This window comes from Oncorhynchus masou, chromosome 32 (assembly GCF_036934945.1).
Source record: "Oncorhynchus masou masou isolate Uvic2021 chromosome 32, UVic_Omas_1.1, whole genome shotgun sequence".
Lineage (NCBI taxonomy): Eukaryota > Metazoa > Chordata > Actinopteri > Salmoniformes > Salmonidae > Oncorhynchus > Oncorhynchus masou.
Window position 1 is genome coordinate 10,034,706 of NC_088243.1, and position 20,797 is coordinate 10,055,502.

The 20,797-nt window shown below is 45.2% G+C and overlaps 2 protein-coding genes across 6 annotated transcripts in view; one reads left to right on the plus strand and one right to left on the minus strand.

Moving 5' to 3' along the window:
* The first annotated feature begins 816 nt into the window (after nt 1–816).
* LOC135526915 (potassium channel subfamily K member 13-like) lies at nt 817–7,676 on the plus strand. The gene is made up of 4 exons (XM_064955586.1): nt 817–1,165; nt 3,870–4,408; nt 4,716–4,958; nt 7,409–7,676. The coding sequence occupies exons 1-4, from the start codon at nt 835–837 to the stop codon at nt 7,568–7,570; spliced, it is 1,275 nt and encodes a 424-aa protein (XP_064811658.1). The 5' UTR covers nt 817–834; the 3' UTR covers nt 7,571–7,676.
* Nucleotides 7,677–10,886: 3,210 nt separating this feature from the next.
* LOC135525533 (intersectin-2-like) overlaps nt 10,887–20,797 on the minus strand; it is an 82,892-nt gene continuing 72,981 nt past the window's right edge. For 3 of the 5 annotated variants that reach the window (XM_064953205.1, XM_064953206.1, XM_064953204.1), the window contains 5 exons: nt 17,941–18,059; nt 17,752–17,834; nt 16,343–16,426; nt 15,931–16,104; nt 10,887–14,680 (listed from right to left, as the gene is read on the minus strand). In XM_064953205.1, coding sequence (XP_064809277.1) covers nt 14,490–14,680; nt 15,931–16,104; nt 16,343–16,426; nt 17,752–17,834; nt 17,941–18,059 — 651 coding nt within the window. In that variant the 3' untranslated portion in view covers nt 10,887–14,489. Of the gene's footprint in view, nt 14,681–15,930; nt 16,105–16,342; nt 16,427–17,751; nt 17,835–17,940; nt 18,060–20,636; nt 20,777–20,797 lie in introns of those variants that run through there. The other 2 variants (XM_064953207.1, XM_064953208.1) reach the window with 2 other exon arrangements.

Below are 20,797 nucleotides of genomic sequence, written 5' to 3' on the forward strand. Positions count from 1 at the left end.
ACTAGTCCTGCATGGTGTGAGGTGAGGTCTGTGAACTGCCATGTGTATCAGTCCTGCATGGTGTGAGGTGAGGTCTGTGAGCTGCCATGTGTACTAGTCCTGCATGGTGTGAGGTGATGTCTGTGAGCTGCCATGTGTACTAGTCCTGCATGGTTTGTGTGTGCCTGTCTGCCTGCCTGCCTGCCTGCCTGCATTGAACTGTTACATAGAATAGAATTTGATCAGTTATTCACTTTTTCATTTATTTCATGACTGGTATCTTATTGAGAAGTAAACTGGGGACAACGCCTCAACATAACCGCTACTTGTATTAGTCCCATCGCTCGCCAAATTGGTTGGGTTTTGTAACCGCTACCGTGAGCCTGTCCAGCTCTCACTGCGCCTGTTCGGGGAGGTAGTGGAGTGCACTGCGAAGCTGACCTCACCCTTCCCCGCAACTGCCTCAAGGATAACCAGGACATACATGATGAAGCCTGTTCCAGTCCGTTTGGGGATGTTTTTCGGGAATTGTTTTGCATTACGCATGCGAGAATCAATCAACTACAGTTCCCACTAGTTATCGGCACTTCTACGGAAATCTATGACGCACAAGCAACTTTAATATTGATATTATATTTATTTTTAAATGTTTTCATAAAACATGCGGATGGTAGGGTGTGAGCCGAGGTAACCTGGTATCTTTGTCAATTAAACATTCCCAGCAGTTATGGCACTTGTGTCTAAATATCGAACTATACATGCTGACTTATCTGGAAGGCTTTCATGTTAGCCTTTATCTGAGAGGATGCGGAGGATCCTTCTCCCCGGGTCCTCGGTGTCCTCTCTGCCGCCGTAATGGCTTGCCGGAGAGGCTGCTGCTTCGGCGCGATGAACGATGATAACGCGCGGTTCCTAATGCTAGCGGTGCTGATCATGCTGTATCTGCTGTGCGGCGCGGCGGTGTTCTCCGCGTTGGAACAACCGAAGGAGCGGCAGGCCAAAGAGCGGTGGGCGCAGCGCTTCGAGAACTTCACCCAGAAGCACAACCTCACCCGGACCGATTTGGAGACCTTTCTCCGGCTCTACGAGGAGGCGAACGTCGCCGGTATCCGCGTGGATACACTCAGACCTCGCTGGGATTTTACCGGCGCTTTTTACTTCGTGGGGACCGTTGTGTCGACCATAGGTAAGCCCAGAAACAAAACCAGAAGGTTCAGTAAAGATTGTGGTGTATTGCGAAATGTATCATTTTTTAAAATCTAAATGCACCATTTGAATAATTTAGAATTGGTGCCACAGACCTGTTTCACGTTTACGTGCAATGAGGCAGGTATAAGATGACAATAACATTTTATATATTTTTTTGCATACTTTTTTTAAAAATGCGTCAGTTTTGTTATAATTCAGGAAATGAATTGCACTTCAAATTATATGAAGACATCTTGACAAACTGATTAACCAAATCACCCTTTGATGTTTAACAACAAGAGAGTGAATGAATGCAAGAAGAAGTGAGGAGACAGGTTTGCGATATGATTGGCTATAAAGTATAGTCTAATCAAGGCGAATGAATTTCAACATCAAATAACTAATGAAAAGTGACTTAGGCTTTGCCAAAACTGGCTATTCATTATTCAGGTTATTTATTTTCATTGTAGATATTTACATTTCTTGTTTTTACTGTTGTTGTTTCCAGTAGGCGGTCAACAATTACAAATACACTACAGTTAATTAAGGACATTGCCTCCCTCCCGGTGTCCATATTGTCTGTGATGTATGTATGCATCACAGAGATATAACCCAGGGACGGCAGATGATACAACCGGTGGTTTGAAACTGAGTACATGTTGATGCACTAAGGTGGTTGGCACAGTATGGGATAAAACATACTGCTCTGTTCTGAACACGGAGGTTTAGTGAAAATGACAAGCTTCTCAATTTTATGGAACTCTATCCCGATGGTCAAGGCTGAAGAACAGTTCACACTGTTTGGTGGGGTCTTGTCGTAATCGTATTAATTAGATAAGTCAATAACAAACATTTTCTAAAGTTGCATTTTTTATTTTTTTGTTTCAGATACCCGACAAAACAACAAAATTATATCAACTGTACATGAATGTTTTTATTATGTTACTGGTTTGAATCAGGGACCATGGGCTATTTGAAATGGTACTGAGTAAAGGCTATATGGTATATGGTATAGGGTAAAGGCAATATGGTATAGGGTAAAGGCTATATGGTATAGGGTAAAGGCTATAGGGTAAAGGCTATATGGTATAGGGTAAAGGCTGTAGGGTAAAGGCTATATGGTATGGTGTAAAGGCTATATGGTATAGGGTAAAGGCTATATGGTATAGGGTAAAGGCTATATGGTATAGAGTAAAGGCTATATGGTATAGGGTAAAGGCTATATGGTATAGGGTAAAGGCTATAGGGTAAAGGCTATATGGTATAGGGTAAAGGCTATATGGTGTAGGGTAAATGCTATATGGTGTAGGGTAAATGCTATATGGTAAAGGCTACATGGTATAGGGTAAAGTCTATATGGTATAGGGTAAAGGCTATAGGGTAAAGGCTATAGGGTATAGGGTAAAGGCTATAGGGTATAGGGTAAAGGCTATATGGTATAGGGTAAAGGCTATATGGTATTGGCTATATGGTATTGTGTAAAGGCTATAGGGTACAGGCTATATGGTATGGTGTAAAGGCTATATGGTATAGGGTAAAGGCTATATGGTATAGGGTAAAGGCTATATGGTATAGAGTAAAGGCTATATGGTATAGAGTAAAGGCTATAGGGTAAAGGCTATATGGTATAGGGTAAAGGCTATATGGTAAAGGCTACATGGTATAGGGTAAAGGCTACATGGTATAGGGTAAAGGCTATATGGTATAGGGTAAAGGCTATATGGTATAGAGTAAAGGCTATATGGTATAGTGTAAAGGCTATATGGTATAGGGTAAAGGCTATATGGTATAGGGTAAAGGCTATAGGGTAAAGGCTATATGGTATAGGGTAAAGGCTATAGGGTAAAGGCTATATGGTATAGGGTAAAGGCTATATGGTATAGGCTATAGGGTAAAGGCTATATGGTATTGGCTATAGGGTATTGGCTGTTGGCTAAAGGCTATATGGTATAGGCTATAGGGTTTCCCACCGTCAACATATAAGATAATTAAAGGTTTGACACACAAACAGACTCCAGTAAATCCATTCCTGTAGCAAGCATCCATTTTCCCTTCCCTCCAGTAGCCTCGTCTCAAGCATGTTCAGTTGAAGCCCTGGGTCTTTCTTTTTGAAGGAGAAGTTGTTTGAGAGACTTCTCTTTCATCTCCCCGAGAAGCACATCTGTGAGAATGGTAATGAAAACCCCCGTCACTAAATTATCATTTCACTCTAAGGTAAGGAGAAGAGGAGCGAGGAATGAGAGAGAGGAAGTGGACAGATGCTTAGAAAAAAAACTGGAAGTATTAAGAGACGTCGTCACCTATGGCAACCTGGTTTACTTCATTCTCCTTTACCTTGGAAGTGAACGTGGGATGCACGAGTGGGCTTTTTAGGAACAGACAGACAGGGAGAGTTAGGTCATGTTAGGTAATTATACTCTCATCATTTTTCTTTCAATTCAATTTCTATTTAAGGGGCTTTATTGGCATGGAAAACATATGTTTATATTTCCAAAGCAAGTGAACTAGATCATAAATAAAAGTGAAATTAACAATAAAAAAGGAACCGTAAACATTACACTCACAAACGTTCCCAGTAGATATGGGAGTTTATCAAAATAGGATTTGTTTTCAAATTCTTTGTGGGTCTGTGTAATCTGAGGGAAATATGTGTCTCTTTCTCAAACCTCCCTCTGTCCCCCTCCCCTTCTCTCTCCGGTCAGGATTTGGCATGACCACCCCGGCCACGGTCAGCGGCAAAGTCTTCCTCATCTTCTACGGACTAATCGGCTGCGCCTCTACCATCCTCTTCTTCAACCTCTTCCTGGAGCGTATCATCACGGTGCTCGCCTTCGTCCTCAAGTCGTGCCACGATCTGCAGCATCAGCGTCAGGGCGTGGTGCCCCACGATGGCCGCAGGGAGACGTCACTGCCAGGACCCAGAGATAGAGACAGGGACATTTTGGCTGGATGGAAGCCTTCAGTGTACTATGTGATGCTGATTCTCTGCGTGGCCGCTGTGGTGATCTCCTGCTGTGCCTCGGCCATGTATTCAGCGGTGGAGGGGTGGGGCTATCTGGACTCACTGTACTTCTGTTTTGTGGCGTTCAGCACCATCGGGTTCGGGGACATGGTGAGCAGCCAGAGGGTCGCGTACGATGGGAACCAGACAGCCTACAGACTGGGGAACTTCCTGTTTATATTGATGGGCGTCTGCTGTATCTACTCGCTGTTCAACGTCATATCTATCGTCATCAAGCAGGTGATGTGTTTTATGTAGCTATATTTGTTTTAAGCACACACACACACACATTCAGTGCAAGATGGCGAGCTCTAATTGCCCATTCTCTGTCCTTTCCTCTGTCTACTGGCTCTCCCTCCTCTTACACACACACACACGAGGTTGGCGGCACCTTAATTGGGGAGGCCGGGCTCAGCAGACTCCTGTAGTGTACACACACACACACACACACACACACACTTCTTCCTCTAGGTATGTGGGTGTTTTAACACTGTTATTAATTCATGTCTCTGAATTTCAAAGTTTCATTTTCCCAAAACTCAAGCAGACTCTTAATTGGCTGCTGAGGAAGCTGGGCATTCTCTGCTGCCGCTGGTGCTCCGCCGGGATCGGGAAGAGACTCCGGCCTCGCCGGAACGCCGTGATGCCCAGCAGCACTGGACACGGACACCTCCGGGCGCGGCGGACTGTGTCCATAGAAACGGACGCAGTGAACGAGAGCGAGACGGATGGAGGCCGGCGGATGTCTGGGGAGATGATCTCCATGAGGGACTTACTGGCGACCAATAAGGTGAACGTTCCGGGTAAAAAGCATGGTTAAGGTTCACTGTTAGTTTCATTTCTAGTCAAAAGCCCCTGTTCTTGTTTATAAATGGAAGGGGTTTATTCACTCTATATATAGTATCTAGTATCACCTGGTGTGGCCATGAATTGAAACGGACTCATTTAAATCAAAGTTTCAGACTGCACCCGATTCATGTTGGTTAGTGTTGTCGTCGTGCAATATATGGAATGTACCATCTATTGTCGATGTTGTTGAAAATATATTTTTGTATATCCTTTTGGTAAGCAAGCAGTTTGTAGATGCTAACTCTAAGCTGAATTAACTGTCCAAAGAGACAGGAAGCTGATCTAACTGTCCAAAGAGACAGGAAGCTGATTTAACTGTCCAAAGAGACAGGAAGCTTGATTTAACTGTCCAAAGAGACAGGAAGCTGATTTAACTGTCCAAAGAGACAGGAAGCTGATCTAACTGTCCAAAGAGACAGGAAGCTGATTTAACTGTCCAAAGAGACAGGAAGCTTGATTTAACTGTCCAAAGAGACAGGAAGCTGATTTAACTGTCCAAAGAGACAGGAAGCTGATTTAACTGTCCAAAGAGACAGGAAGCTGATTTAACTGTCCAAAGAAACAGGAAGCTGATTTAACTGTCCAAAGAGACAGGAAGCTTGATTTAACTGTCCAAAGAGACAGGAAGCTAATTTAACTGTCCAAAGAAACAGGAAGCTGATTTAACTGTCCAAAGAGACAGGAAGCTGATTTAACTGTCCAAAGAGACAGGAAGCTGATTTAACTGTCCAAAGAGACAGGAAGCTTGATTTAACTGTTCAAAGAGACAGGAAGCTTGATTTAACTGTCCAAAGAGACAGGAAGCTTGATTTAACTGTCCAAAGAGACAGGAAGCTTGATTTAACTGTCCAAAGAAACAGGAAGCTTGATTTAACTGTCCAAAGAAACAGGAAGCTGATTTAACTGTCCAAAAAAACACGAAGCTGATTTAACTGTCCAAAGAGACAGGAAGCTGATTTAACTGTCCAAAGAAACAGGAAGCTGATTTAACTGTCCAAAGAGACAGGAAGCTGATTTAACTGTCCAAAGAGACAGGAAGCTGATTTAACTGTCCAAAGAGACAGGAAGCTTGATTTAACTGTCCAAAGAGACAAAAAAGTAACGCTTAAAGGTACACTCAGCGAGATGACGTTGCCCGTACAATGAAAATACAATATTGGGTAAATATCCGCAACAACTAATAGTGTTGAAGCGCGAGGCTAAACTTCTCAGGTGTTTTGGTTCCCGTAGATATTGTGTTGCCTGAAGCGCACCCTTGTGATAGACCACTCTGTGTGACTGGGAGAGCAGTCTTGTATCGAGTTCATATCAATATCTGCGGTGCTGCAACTTCATCTCGCTGAGTCTCCCTTTAAAGAGGGTATGTAGTACATCTTGTTTCTAACCATCTATGAGCCTTTATCATCTAGAGTGGAGAGACTACATAAACAGAAATGGTACCGTAATTCAGAATCTGATCAAATAACATGAGATTTTAGCTCGGAGTTAACAGACTTTGTCTTATCTTTTATCTACATTCAACACAAATATCAAAGCAGCATGTAAAGTGTGTTGGTGCCATGCTTCATGAGCTGAAATAAAAGATCACAGAAATGTTCCATATGCACAAAAAGCGTATTTCTCTAACATTTTGTGAACAAATTTGTTTACATTTCTGTTCGTGAGTATTTCCCCTTTGCCAAGATAATCCATCCACCTGACAGGTGTGGCATTTCAAGAAGCTGATTAAACAGCATGATCATTACACAGGTTCACTTTGTTCTGGTGACAATAAAAGGCCACTCTAAAATGTGCACTGTTTTCACACAACACAATGCCACAGATGTCTTAAGTTTTGAGGGAGCGTGCAATTGGCATGCTGACTGCAGGAAAGTCCACCAGAGCTTTTGCCTGATAATTTAATTTGTCATTTCTTTACAATAAGCCACCTCCAACACCATTTTAAAGAATTTGTCAGTATGTCCAACAATCCTCACAACCCAGACCACGTCTTTGGCGTTGTGTGGGCGAGCGGTTTGCTGATATCAACGTTGTGAACGGAGTGCCCCATGGTGGCGGTGGGGTTATGGTATTGGCAGGCATAAGCTTCGGACATCAAACTCAATTGCATTTTATCGATGGCAATTTGAATGCAGAGATACTGTGATGAGATCCTGAGGCCCATTGTCGTGCCATTCATCCACCGCTACACTTGCATTAACATCTGCTAACCATGTCTATGTGAGCAATAACATGTGATATGATTAGGGACTCATTCATTTATTTCAATTGACTGATGTCCTTATAAGTACCGTACCACAGTACAGTCTTTTAAACTGTTGCATGTTGCATTTATATTTTTGTTCATTATAGTTATTAAAGTATCACGTGAACCTCTTCTCTCCTCTGCAGGTGAACCTGGCACTGATGCAGAAGCAGCTGTCGGAGGCAGCAACCAATGGGATCCCTTGGCCGTCCGTCTCCAACCAAAACAGACAAAATGGATTTTCTGGAGGAGTGGGAGCGCTGGGCATCATGAACAACAGGCTGGCTGAGACCAGTGTCAACAGATGACTGACTATTACAATACGCATCATAATAACTGTATTTATTTTCAGTACAAGTAACAAAGTGTTTCACTTCATAAAATAACCTAATAAAGTAAATAAATAAAAAAGTACTAAAAAAAGAAACAAAAAGCCAGGAAGGAAGAGGAATAAAAGCAAGACGATAATTAGTCATCTTCGTGGTTGTCCTCTTTAGCTCAGTTGGCATGGTGATTGCAATGTCAGGATATTGGGTTTGATTCCCGGGACCACCCATATCTAAAACATATGTTGTGGATAAAAGCATCAGCTGAATGACACATATATATATATATATATATATTCACACTGGAGGTCCACAAAGATACCTACACATCATACAGTATCATCATTAAAACAGAAGTCAAACACTGTGAAAATATATACGCTGCTACCGCCGCCGCCGTCGTCTCTCACAACCATGTGTTGACGTCTCAAGAACGAACACCTGATCCGAGAGACAAGCTGGAAGTGCTCACTGAAGGATGCGCTTTGGGTCCAAAAGTTTAAGACAGGTCACAGTTGGAAAAGGTTTTGGAACGAGCCAATGATGTAGCCCACTCTGGACATGATCCACAAAGAACTGTACTGAAATAATATAAACATAACATGCAACAATTTCAACAATTTTACTGAGTTACAGTTCATATGAAGGAAATCAGTCCATTGAAATAATTTACATAAATGTTCAGACCCATTACTATGAGACTTGAAATTGAGAGCTCAGGTGCATCCTGTTTCCATTGATCATCTTTGAGATGTTTCTACAACTTGATTGGAGTCTACCAGTGGTGAATTCAATTGATTAGACATGATTTGGAAAAGCACATACCTGTCTATATAATGTCCCACAGTTGACAATGCATGTCAGAGCAAAAACCAAGCCATGAGGTCGAAGGAATTGTCCGTAGAGCTCCGAGACAGGATTGTGTGGAGGCAAATATCTGGGGAAGGGTACCAAAACATTTCTGCAGTATTGAAGGTCACCAAGAACACAGTAAACTCCATCATTCTTCAATGGAAGAAGTTTGGAACCACCAAGACTTCCTAGAGCTGGCTGCCCGGCCAATCGGGGGAGAAGGGCCTTGGTCAGGGAGGTGATCAAGAACTCTGTGGAGATGGGAGAACCTTCCAGAAAAACAACCATCTGCAGCACTCCACCAATCAGGCCTTTAAGGTAGTGTCCAGACAGAAACCACTCCTCAGTAAAAGGCACATGACAGCCCGCTTGGAGTTTGCAAAAAGGCACATAAAGACTCTCAGACCATGAGAGTACAGAGGTCCTTGATGAAAACCTGCTCCAGAGTACTCAGGACATCAGACTGGGGTGAAGGTTCTCCAAAAAGACAACGACCCTAAGCACACAGCCAGGACAACGAAGGAGTGGCTTCTGGACAAGTCTCTGAATGTCCTTGAGTGGCCCAGCCAGAGCCCAGACTTGAACCCGATCAAACATCTCTGGAGAGACGTGAAAATAGCTGTGCAGCAACGCTCCCCATCCAACCTGACAGAGCTCGAGAGGATCTGCAGAGAAGAATGGGAGAAACTCCCCAAATACAGGTGTGCAAAGGTTGTAGCGTCATACCCAAGAAGTCTCGAGGCTGTAAACGCCAAATATGCTTCAAAGTACTGAGTAAAGGGAATACTTATGTAAATGTAATATCATTTTTTTAATTTGAATTAATTTAGTAAAAAAAAATATTTAAAGTTTGTTTTTTCTCCCCCTCATCAAATCTACACACAATACCCCATAGTGACAAAGCAAAATGTTATCAATTTTACAATAACCTTTAACCTAACAAAAATGTGGAAAACGTCACGGGGTCCGAATTATTTCCTGTACTTATTTGAAAAGTACCCAGCGCACCTTTTTATAGAAGAATTCAAAGCGAGACACTTCCAAATGTTCCAGGAACAACAGATATTAAAGTAGCTCATATGCATATAAACACTTGTCCTTGGAGGGAATCATTACCCAAGAGCCCGCAGCATAATGTGAAGGTAGAACTTTATACATTTGTGGTGCTAATCAGACAGCTGTTGTTTTTGTAGCCGGAGAACTGATGCGTGCCTGTGTGTGTTTTTGTCTGCATGTGCGTGTGGTCTGGAGCGAGGACAGAGGAGTCACCAGCGGGGACACAGAGGAGTCACCACACCTGAATAATGGATGATGCACGGCATCAAAAGACCCCCCTCCTTTAGCCCCTCTCGTCCATTGAGGCTGTCAGGCAACGCTTTGCACGTTAAATCAGGGGACTGTCGAGCGACGCAACGTCGGTGAAATGTTCGAAAACCTTGTTTTACATAAAAGGTCAACTCAGAAAGGGTTTAAGAATCGGGTCTTCCCATCGCTCTCCCAGTCGCAGTCCCTTTGCGCCACTTAAAACAATGTAAGAAACCACTGTAACGGTGTTGAAATAATGTAAACAGAGCAATGTGATGGGATTTTTTTTAAGAATGAAAGGGATTGTATAAACATGAGTTAAAGACATTTGAATTGGTGGGCTGCTTTCATTATAGAGTTCAACAGTTTAAGTTATGATCGTAGTGTACATTATGGCAGCAGTATATGGGTTAGCATTTATTTCTTTTCGGGAGGGTATTGTATCCTTTTTGCAATGTATTCTCCTAATCTGTCAATGTTGATTATTATTTTATATTGTGTAACAACACATTGTTCCTTATGATTTGGCATGTGGCACGTCATAGGAGGCAGAGAAAAACGCCAAAACAGGTTCATGTTGCCGCTCTCAAACAGCTCATCCTACTAATACACAAGGATTAATGCTTTACATTTCTCATACCCAAATCAACACCAGGGATTAACGGTTTCTCTCAACCCCTTAAAAGCTCATCAAATAAGTTGTGTGGAAAAAAGTGTATTTTCCCAACAGTAGGCCAGACCCTTTACAACAAGTGAACACTCCCACAGACTTCCTGTTCTGATGTAGTCCAACCTGTGCATCAGAGGCACAGACTTCCTGTTCTGATGTAGTCCAACCTGTGGATCAGAGGCACAGACTTCCTGTTCTGATGTAGTCCAACCTGTGCATCAGAGGCACAGACTTCCTGTTCTGATGTAGTCCAACCTGTGGATCAGAGGCACAGACTTCCTGTTCTGATGTAGTCCAACCTGTGGATCAGAGGCAAAGCTGATACTGATGATTAATGCATTGTGGTTCTTTGGAAATATTGCCCCAAATGTAGACTAAAAACATGCCTCAACATGTCATAGGCCTACACTCAAACCACTAAACTAACCTACTGGTATTACTACTGCTATGCAACAAAACACGCTTAGCCGGTTTGTTTTAAACACCTTTTATTATCCTCAGAGAACCCAGAATCAGTGAGTGCTGTGCCCATTGTGAACACGCTGCATATCAGGCAGTAGGATGCACTCTGTTAGCACAGTAAATCAGTACACAGTCATGCACTCTGTTAGCACGGTAAATCAGTACACAGAGTCATGCACTTGTTAGCACGGTAAATCAGTACACAGTCATGCACTCTGTTAGCACAGTAAATCAGTGCACAGAGTCATGCACTCTGTTAGCACAGTAAATCAGTACACAGTCATGCACTCTTAGCACAGTAAATCAGTACACAGAGTTATGCACTCTGTTAGCACAGTAAATCAGTGCACAGAGTCATGCACTCTGTTAGCACAGTAAATCAGTACACAGAGTCATGCACTCTTAGCACAGTAAATCAGTACACAGTCATGCACTCTGTTAGCACAGTAAATCAGTACACAGTCATGCACTCTTAGCACAGTAAATCAGTACACAGAGTTATGCACTCTGTTAGCACAGTAAATCAGTACACAGAGTCATGCACTCTGTTAGCACAGTAAATCAGTACACAGTCATGCACTCTGTTAGCACAGTAAATCAGTACACAGAGTCATGCACTCTGTTAGCACAGTAAATCAGTACACAGAGTCATGCACTCTCTTAGCACAGTAAATCAGTACACAGAGTTAAATCGACACACCACAGGACTTACAGTTCAACCCCAAATGAATAACAGCCCAATAGAAGACCTGTGCAGCTTAAATTAAAACAATGATTTAAGAGGAAAATCTCTGGTAGATCAGTATAATGTAGCTGTCCAGCTAAATCATGTCCATTCCTGTCTTACACATTTTTAATGATTATAATTAAAAATAAATGTTTTACATATATTAGTTCAATGGACTCTTATCCTTCAAAGACCATTCTCACGATCCTTTCTTTGTTCATGTGGTAAAATATGAAAGAGACTATTCAGACACTGATTACAATGCTGTGATGAAAGGCTGATTAAAGCCTCTGCATAGTTATAGTCACATAGGTGAAAACAAATAAGAGCCACTCTGGCTCACCAGTCATCTGTGACCACACCCCTGGGTGGAGCTAGTGGTTATAGAGCCACTGGAGGGTTCTGTGACCACACCCCTGGGTGGAGCTAGTGGTTATAGAGCCACTGGAGGGTTCTGTGACTACACCCCTGGGTGGAGCAAGTGGTTATAGAGCCACTGAAGGGTTCTGTGACCACACCCCTGGGTGGAGCTAGTGGTTATAGAGCCACTGGAGGGTTCTGTGACCACACCCCTGGGTGGAGCTAGTGGTTATAGAGCCACTGGAGGGTTCTGTGACTACACCCCTGGGTGGAGCAAGTGGTTATAGAGCCACTGAAGGGTTCTGTGACCACACCCCTGGGTGGAGCTAGTGGTTATAGAGCCTCTGGAGGCTTCTGTGACCACACCCCTGGGTGGAGCTAGTGGTTATAGAGCCACTGGAGGCTTCCGTGACCACACCCCTGGGTGGAGCTAGTGGTTATAGAGCCACTGGAGGGTTCTGTGACCACACCCCTGGGTGGAGCTAGTGGTTATAGAGCCACTGGAGGGTTCTGTGACTACACCCCTGGGTGGAGCAAGTGGTTATAGAGCCACTGAAGGGTTCTGTGACCACACCCCTGGGTGGAGCTAGTGGTTATAGAGCCTCTGGATGCTTCTGTGACCACACCCCTGGGTGGAGCTTGTGGTTATAGAGCCACTGGAGGCTTCCGTGACCACACCCCTGGGTGGAGCTAGTGGTTATAGAGCCATTGGAGGCTTCCGTGACCACACCCCTGGGTGGAGCTAGTTGTTATAGAGCCACTGGAGGCTTCTGTGACCACACCCCTGGGTGGAGCTAGTGGTTATAGAGCCACTGGAGGCTTCTGTGACCACACCCCTGGGTGGAGCTAGTGGTTATAGAGCCACTGGAGGCTTCTGTGACCACACCCCTGGATGGAGCTAGTGATTATAGAGCCACTGGAGGCTTCCGTGACCACACCCCTGGGTGGAGCTAGTGGTTATAGAGCCACTGGAGGCTTCCGTGACCACACCCCTGGGTGGAGCTAGTGGTTATAGAGCCATTGGAGGCTTCCGTGACCACACCCCTGGGTGGAGCTAGTTGTTATAGAGCCACTGGAGGCTTCTGTGACCACACCCCTGGGTGGAGCTAGTGGTTATAGAGCCACTGGAGGCTTCTGTGACCACACCCCTGGGTGGAGCTAGTGGTTATAGAGCCACTGGAGGCTTCTGTGACCACACCCCTGGGTGGAGCTAGTGATTATAGAGCCACTGGAGGCTTCCGTGACCACACCCCTGGGTGGAGCTAGTGGTTATAGAGCCACTGGAGGCTTCCGTGACCACACCCCTGGGTGGAGCTAGTGGTTATAGAGCCACTGGAGGGTGCTGGGTCCATATTCACTGTGTCTCAGAGTAGCAGTGCGGATCTAGCCTGGGTGCCAGTCTGTTACTGCTCTCTGGCCAACTCCTTATGGAGTCGTCATGCAGAACATGAAGTCTGACTTGACAATGACATTGGAGTAGGCAAAAACACAAACAGACCTGGGACCAGGCTCGTGCTGATCTAGGATCAGGTCCCCTCTGTCCATATCATCTTATTCACTATGATTTAAAAAGCGAAACGGAAACGCACATGTTCCTGCAGTCCTAGTCTAAACCTCTTTATGAATAGGAGGATTGGAGTAAAACTAAAGACCCGTTTTCCTTTTAGAGTGTTTCTGAGGCAACTACACCACAACTAAAGAACAAGATCTCCTTAAGGTCGACAGAACATTTATACTGCAAAGAAAGAGAGTTGGTTTTAAAACTGCCGTTAATTAGGAGATCTGTGCCACCAGACTGAGATAAAAGAAAAGCAGCTGGTTATGATGCAGTAAGATAAAACGCCCAGCAGGGAAAACAAGTCCTGAGATAGTTTATCGCTGGACGTGAGGCCCTTCATGGCAGGAAACACTTTCCTAACCCCCCTCCCCATTTCACCTAGTATTTACCTTCCCAAACAACATCTTAGCTTGAACAAATATAGAGTTAAGACGACGATCCTAAATAAATAGTTTTGTCCAACATTGGCCTGGGTTGAGTTCACAAAATAATAACTTGGCAGAATGAGGAGCCAGTCCGTAGCAGAGGAGAGCATAGGCAGGCCATCAGTGTTAGTGCTGATACAAGTAGAACCACTACAGATCTAGGATCAGCTTTACACTAACCCAACCTTGGTCACCACCAGTGTGTGTGTTTAAACTTTCCTAAAAGACTAAACTGTCCTCAGATCATTGCTAAGAATGGTCTGACCTCAGACGAGGAGGGAGGGTTCCCCATCACCATTGCAGCTCCAGGTAAAAGTTAGCCCCAGCCCAACCCCAGATCCCAACCTTAACCATTAGCAGGATTAATAGGTATCTGACCCAAGACCAGCAGTTAGATACATTATATAACAAGTCACTCCCCATGTGGCTGCAGGTCAAGAAGGCCTTATTTGGGTGTCCAGTGTTGGCCAAATGTCCTTATTTTGGCGTCCAGTGTTGGCCAAATGTCCTTATTTGGGCATCCAGTGTTGGCCAGGATGTCCTTATTTGGGCGCCCAGTGTTGGCCAGGATGTCCTTGTTTAGATGCACTGTTTTGGAAGAGCTGCAGGTCGAGGCAGACCCACACCTCTCCAGTGGGGACCTCATGGAGTGGCAAACGGCGTGTCACTAGCCCCTTGTTCTCCAACTCCTCCTTTATGGTTGCCACGGGTACCTCCGTACGACCCAGGAAGTCTGGGTCACGGCCGAGAGGAGAAACAAGTTAGCCGTCTGAGAGACTAGTTAGCCGTCTGAGAGACTAGTTAGCCGTCTGAGAGACTAGTTAGCCGTCTGAGAGACTAGTTAGCCGTCTGAGAGACTAGTTAGCCGTCTGACACATTACCCCAAAAAACAAACTCAAATTTGACCAACTGGGGACATTTTGTTAGTCCCCACGAGGTCAAGTGTTATTTCTAGGGGGTTTATGGTTAGAATCAGGGGGGTTTCTAGGGGGTTTATAAGTGTTGGGGTTAGAATCACGTCAAGGGTTAGGACCTAGGGTTAGGTTTAAGGTTATGTTTTTGGGTTAGGGTAAGAGTACAGGTTAGGGGTTAGGGAAAATAGGATTTTGAAAGGGACTGAATTGTGTCCCCCCCCACAAGGTTAGCTGTACAAGACTGTGTGTGTGTGTGTTTGTGTGTGTGTGTGTGTGTGTGTGTCTGTGTGTCTGTGTGTCTGTGTGACTGTGTGTGTGTGTGTGTGTGTGTGTGTGTGAGTGTGTGTGTGAGTGAGTGAGTGTGTGACTGTGTGACTGTGTGAGTGAGTAACTGTGTGAGTGAGTGACTGTGTGAGTGAGTGAGTGACTGTGTGTGTGTGTGTGTGTGTGTGAGAGTGAGTGAGTGAATGAGTGAGTGAGTGACTGTGTGACTGTGTGACTGTGTGAGTGACCGTGTGAGTGAGTGAGTGAGTGAGTGTGTGTGACTGTGTGACTGACTGTGTGACTGACTGTGTGTGTGACTGTGTGAGTGAGTGACTGTGTGACTGTGTGACTGAGTGAGTGAGTGAGTGACTGTGTGAGTGAGTGAGTGAGTGAGTGAGTGTGTGACTGTGTGACTGTGTGACTGACTGTGTGTGTGACTGTGTGTGTGACTGTGTGTGTGCGTGAGTGAGTGACTGTGTGAGTGACTGTGTGAGTGAGTGACTGTGTGACTGTGTGACTGTGTGAGTGACTGTGTGACTGTGTGACTGAGTGAGTGAGTGACTGTGTGAGTGAGTGAGTGAGTGAGTGTGTGAGTGTGTGAGTGTGTGACTGAGTGACTGTGTGACTGTGTGAGTGAGTGAGTGAGTGTGTGTGACTGTGTGACTGTGTGACTGAGTGAGTGAGTGACTGTGTGACTGTGTGACTGTGTGACTGTGTGAGTGAGTGTGTGACTGTGTGACTGTGTGAGTGAGTGTGTGACTGTGTGACTGTGTGACTGACTGTGTGAGTGAGTGAGTGTGCTAACCGTCAGGGGAGAACTGCTCCCTCTGGAAGATGGTGATGCAGAGCACTTCCTGGTACAGGTCTCTGATGTTGAACTGACAGTTAAAGTTCCACTTGGGGTTGACTGTGTCACTCAGAGTCTTGGAGGTGTAGTTCTGAGCTCCCATGGTCACCTCACAGTAAGGGTTACTCTTACCTAGGAGGAGAGAGGAGGAGGGAGGAGAGGAAGATGGTTGGAGGGGAGGATGAGGGGGAGGACAAGGAGGAGGAGGTGAAAGGAGAAGGGTGTTATTACATACCAGTGATCAAAAGATGAACAGTCTGTACAAGAGTTACAGTGTTACCATGACAACATTCATGGTGTGGTTAGATGGTACTAGTTCATGTGTGCTGTGTGGGTAAACCATGTACTGCATGATGTGCATAAGCCTGACCGTTGGGTTTGCTGGACTTCAGTTCAGTGGCCCCCAGGACGGTGACTAACAGACAGCCGATTCCACTGGCCTTCAGAGAACGAGCTGGAGACACACAGAATACACAGGAGGAGGAGTCAGAATACAGTGGAGGAGGGGTCAGAATACAGAGGAGGAGGGGTGAGAATACCGAGGAGGAGGGGTGAGAATACCGAGGAGGAGGGGTGAGAATACAGAGGAGGAGGGGTGAGAATACAGAGGAGGAGGGGTGAGAATACCGAGGAGGAGGGGTGAGAATACCGAGGAGGAGGGGAGAGAATACCGAGGAGGAGGGGAGAGAATACCGAGGAGGAGGGGTGAGAATACCGAGGAGGAGGGGTGAGAATACCGAGGAGGAGGGGTGAGAATACCGAGGAGGAGGGGAGAGAATACCGAGGAGGAGGGGTGAGAATACCGAGGAGGAGGGGTGAGAATACCGAGGAGGAGGGGTGAGAATACACAGGAGGAGGAGTCAGAATACAGAGGAGGAGGGGTGAGAATACCGAGGAGGAGGGGTGAGAATACCGAGGAGGAGGGGTGAGAATACCGAGGAGGAGGGGTGAGAATACCGAGGAGGAGGGGTGAGAATACCGAGGAGGAGGGGTGAGAATACCGAGGAGGAGGGACGAGAATACACAGGAGGAGGGACGAGAATACACAGGAGGAGGGACGAGAATACCGAGGAGGAGGGGTGAGAATACCAAGGAGGAGGGGTGAGAATACACAGGAGGAGGGGTGAGAATACCAAGGAGGAGGGGTGAGAATACACAGGAGGAGGGGTGAGAATACCGAGGAGGAGGGGTGAGAATACCGAGGAGGAGGGGTGAGAATACCGAGGAGGAGGGGTGAGAATACCAAGGAGGAGGGGTGAGAATACCAAGGAGGAGGGGTGAGAATACACAGGAGGAGGGGTGAGAATACCGAGGAGGAGGGGTGAGAATGCCAAGGAGGAGGGGTGAGAATACCGAGGAGGAGGGGTGAGAATACCGAGGAGGAGGGGTGAGAATACCGAGGAGGAGGGGTGAGAATACCGAGGAGGAGGGGTGAGAATACCGAGGAGGAGGGGTGAGAATACCGAGGAGGAGAGGTGAGAATACATAGGAGGAGGAGTCAGAATACACAGGAGGAGGAGTCAGAATACACAAGAGGAGGGGTGAGAATACAGAGGGGTGAGAATACAGAGGAGGAGGGGTGAGAATACCCAGGGGGAGGAGTCCGAATGCCAAGGGGGAGGAGTCCGAATGCCCAGGGGGAGGAGTCCGAATGCCCAGGGGGAGGAGTCCAAATAGCCAGGGGGGGGTCCAAATAGCCAGGGGGAGGAGTCAGACTATTACTAGAACTACTGATTTTACTATTGGTGTGTGTGTGTGTGTGTGTGTGTGGAGGCCTACCTTGGTAGGCCTTTGCTCTCTTCTTCTTGTCCATCTGGAAGAAGTCCTCACACGCAGCCTTGATCTTCTGGACCCAGGCCGTCCTGCAGAACGGACAACACACCGTGAGCAAGGACAACGGAATGTGTGACTGCCTACATAGAAGTGTGTGTGGCATGTGTAACTGCATTTGTGTGTGTGTGTGTACACCTCTCGTTGATGTTCTCTGTTTTGAGGCTGTAGACTCTGTCTATGTTGGAGATGTGGAAGAAGGGCTCTTCACTGGAGGAGTCGGGCAGCTTCACTAGAATCTCGTTGAGGAACACCGGCTACAGGAGGAAACAACGCACTTCATTAGCCTCTCATAACCATGACATTATACACAGGCTTCATAAGCCCCTCATAACCATGACATTATACACAGGCTTCATAAGCCCCTCACAACCATGACATTATACACAGGCTTCATAAGCCCCTCATAACCATGACATTATACACAGGCTTCATAAGCCCCTCACAACCATGACATTATACACAGGCTTCATTAGCCTCTCACAACCATGACATTATACACAGGCTTCATAAGCCTCTCATAACCATGACATTATACACAGGCTTCATAAGCCTCTCATAACCATGACATTATACACAGGCTTCATAAGCCTCTCATAACCATGACATTATACACAGGCTTCATAAGCCTCTCATAACCATGACATTATACACAGGCTTCATACGCCTCTCATAACCATGACATTATACACAGGCTTCATAAGCCCCTCATAACCATGACATTATACACAGGCTTCATAAGCCTCTCATAACCATGACATTATACACAGGCTTCGTAAGCCTCTCATAACCATTATACACAGGCTTCATAAGCCTCTCATAACCATGACATTATACACAGGCTTCATTAGCCTCTCATAACCATGACATTATACACAGGCTTCGTAAGCCTCTCATAACCATGACATTATACACAGGCTTCATAAGCCTCTCATAACCATGACGTTATACACAGGCTTCATTAGCCTCTCATAACCATGACATTATACACAGGCTTCGTAAGCCTCTCATAACCATTACATTATACACAGGCTTCGTAAGCCTCTCATAACCATGACATTATACACAGGCTTCATAAGCCTCTCATAACCATGACATTATACACAGGCTTCGTAAGCCTCTCATAACCATTATACACAGGCTTCATAAGCCTCTCATAACCATGACATTATACACAGGCTTCATTAGCCTCTCATAACCATGACATTATACACAGGCTTCGTAAGCCTCTCATAACCATGACATTATACACAGGCTTCATAAGCCTCTCATAACCATTATACACAGGCTTCATAAGCCTCTCATAACCATGACATTATACACAGGCTTCATTAGCCTCTCATAACCATGACATTATACACAGGCTTCGTAAGCCTCTCATAACCATGACATTATACACAGGCTTCGTAAGCCTCTCATAACCATGACGTTATACACAGGCTTCGTAAGCCTCTCATAACCATGACATTATACACAGGCTTCATTAGCCTCTCATAACCATGACGTTATACACAGGCTTCGTAAGCCTCTCATAACCATGACATTATACACAGGCTTCATTAGCCTCTCATAACCATGACATTATACACAGGCTTCATACGCCTCTCATAACCATGACATTATACACAGGCTTCATACGCCTCTCATAACCATGACATTATACACAGGCTTCATTAGCCTCTCATAACCATGACATTATACACAGGCTTCATACGCCTCTCATAACCATGACATTATACACAGGCTTCGTAAGCCTCTCATAACCGTGACATTATACACAGGCTTCATTAGCCTCTCATAACCATGACATTATACACAGGCTTCATACGCCTCTCATAACCATGACATTATACACAGGCTTCATACGCCTCTCATAACCATGACATTATACACAGGCTTCATAAGCCTCTCATAACCATGACATTATACACAGGCTTCATTAGCCTCTCATAACCATGACATTATACACAGGCTTCATAAGCCTCTCATAACCATGACATTATACACAGGCTTCATTAGCCTCTCATAACCATGACATTATACACAGGCTTCATAAGCCCCTCATAACCATGACATTATACACAGGCTTCGTAAGCCTCTCATAACTATGACATTATACACAGGCTTCATTAGCCTCTCATAACCATGACATTATACACAGGCTTCGTAAGCCTCTCATAACCATGACATTATACACAGGCTTCATTAGCCCCTCATAACCATGACATTATACACAGGCTTCGTAAGCCTCTCATAACCATGACATTATACACAGGCTTCATTAGCCTCTCATAACCATGACATTATACACAGGCTTCGTAAGCCTCTCATAACCATGACATTATACACAGGCTTCATTAGCCCCTCATAACCATGACATTATACACAGGCTTCATACGCCTCTCATAACCATGACATTATACACAGGCTTCGTAAGCCTCTCATAACCATGACATTATACACAGGCTTCATAAGCCTCTCATAACCATGACATTATACACAGGCTTCGTAAGCCTCTCATAACCATGACATTATACACAGGCTTCATAAGCCTCTCATAACCCTGACATTATACACAGGCTTCGTAAGCCTCTCATAACCATGACATTATACACAGGCTTCGTAAGCCTCTCATAACCGTGACATTATACACAGGCTTCATTAGCCTCTCATAACCATGACATTATCCACAGGCTTCGTAAGCCTCTCATAACCGTGACATTATACACAGGCTTCATTAGCCTCTCATAACCATTATAGAAGGTAGAAATTTTTGCCAAAAACGCTTCAGCTCAGCTTTAACAAAAGGTCATACAGGTGCCTCCCACCTTTTCCTACCCAAGGCTCTGATGAAGGCGAATACGTAGAGAGGTCAGCCTGTTGGTTTGTCCTGTCAATAAATAAATCAGCTCTATGCTGCAGAAACAGTGGTCCCTTTTCTTTATTCTCCTGGATAGTCACCCGTTGAAGTGTCCTGGGGTAAAGAATGATATTT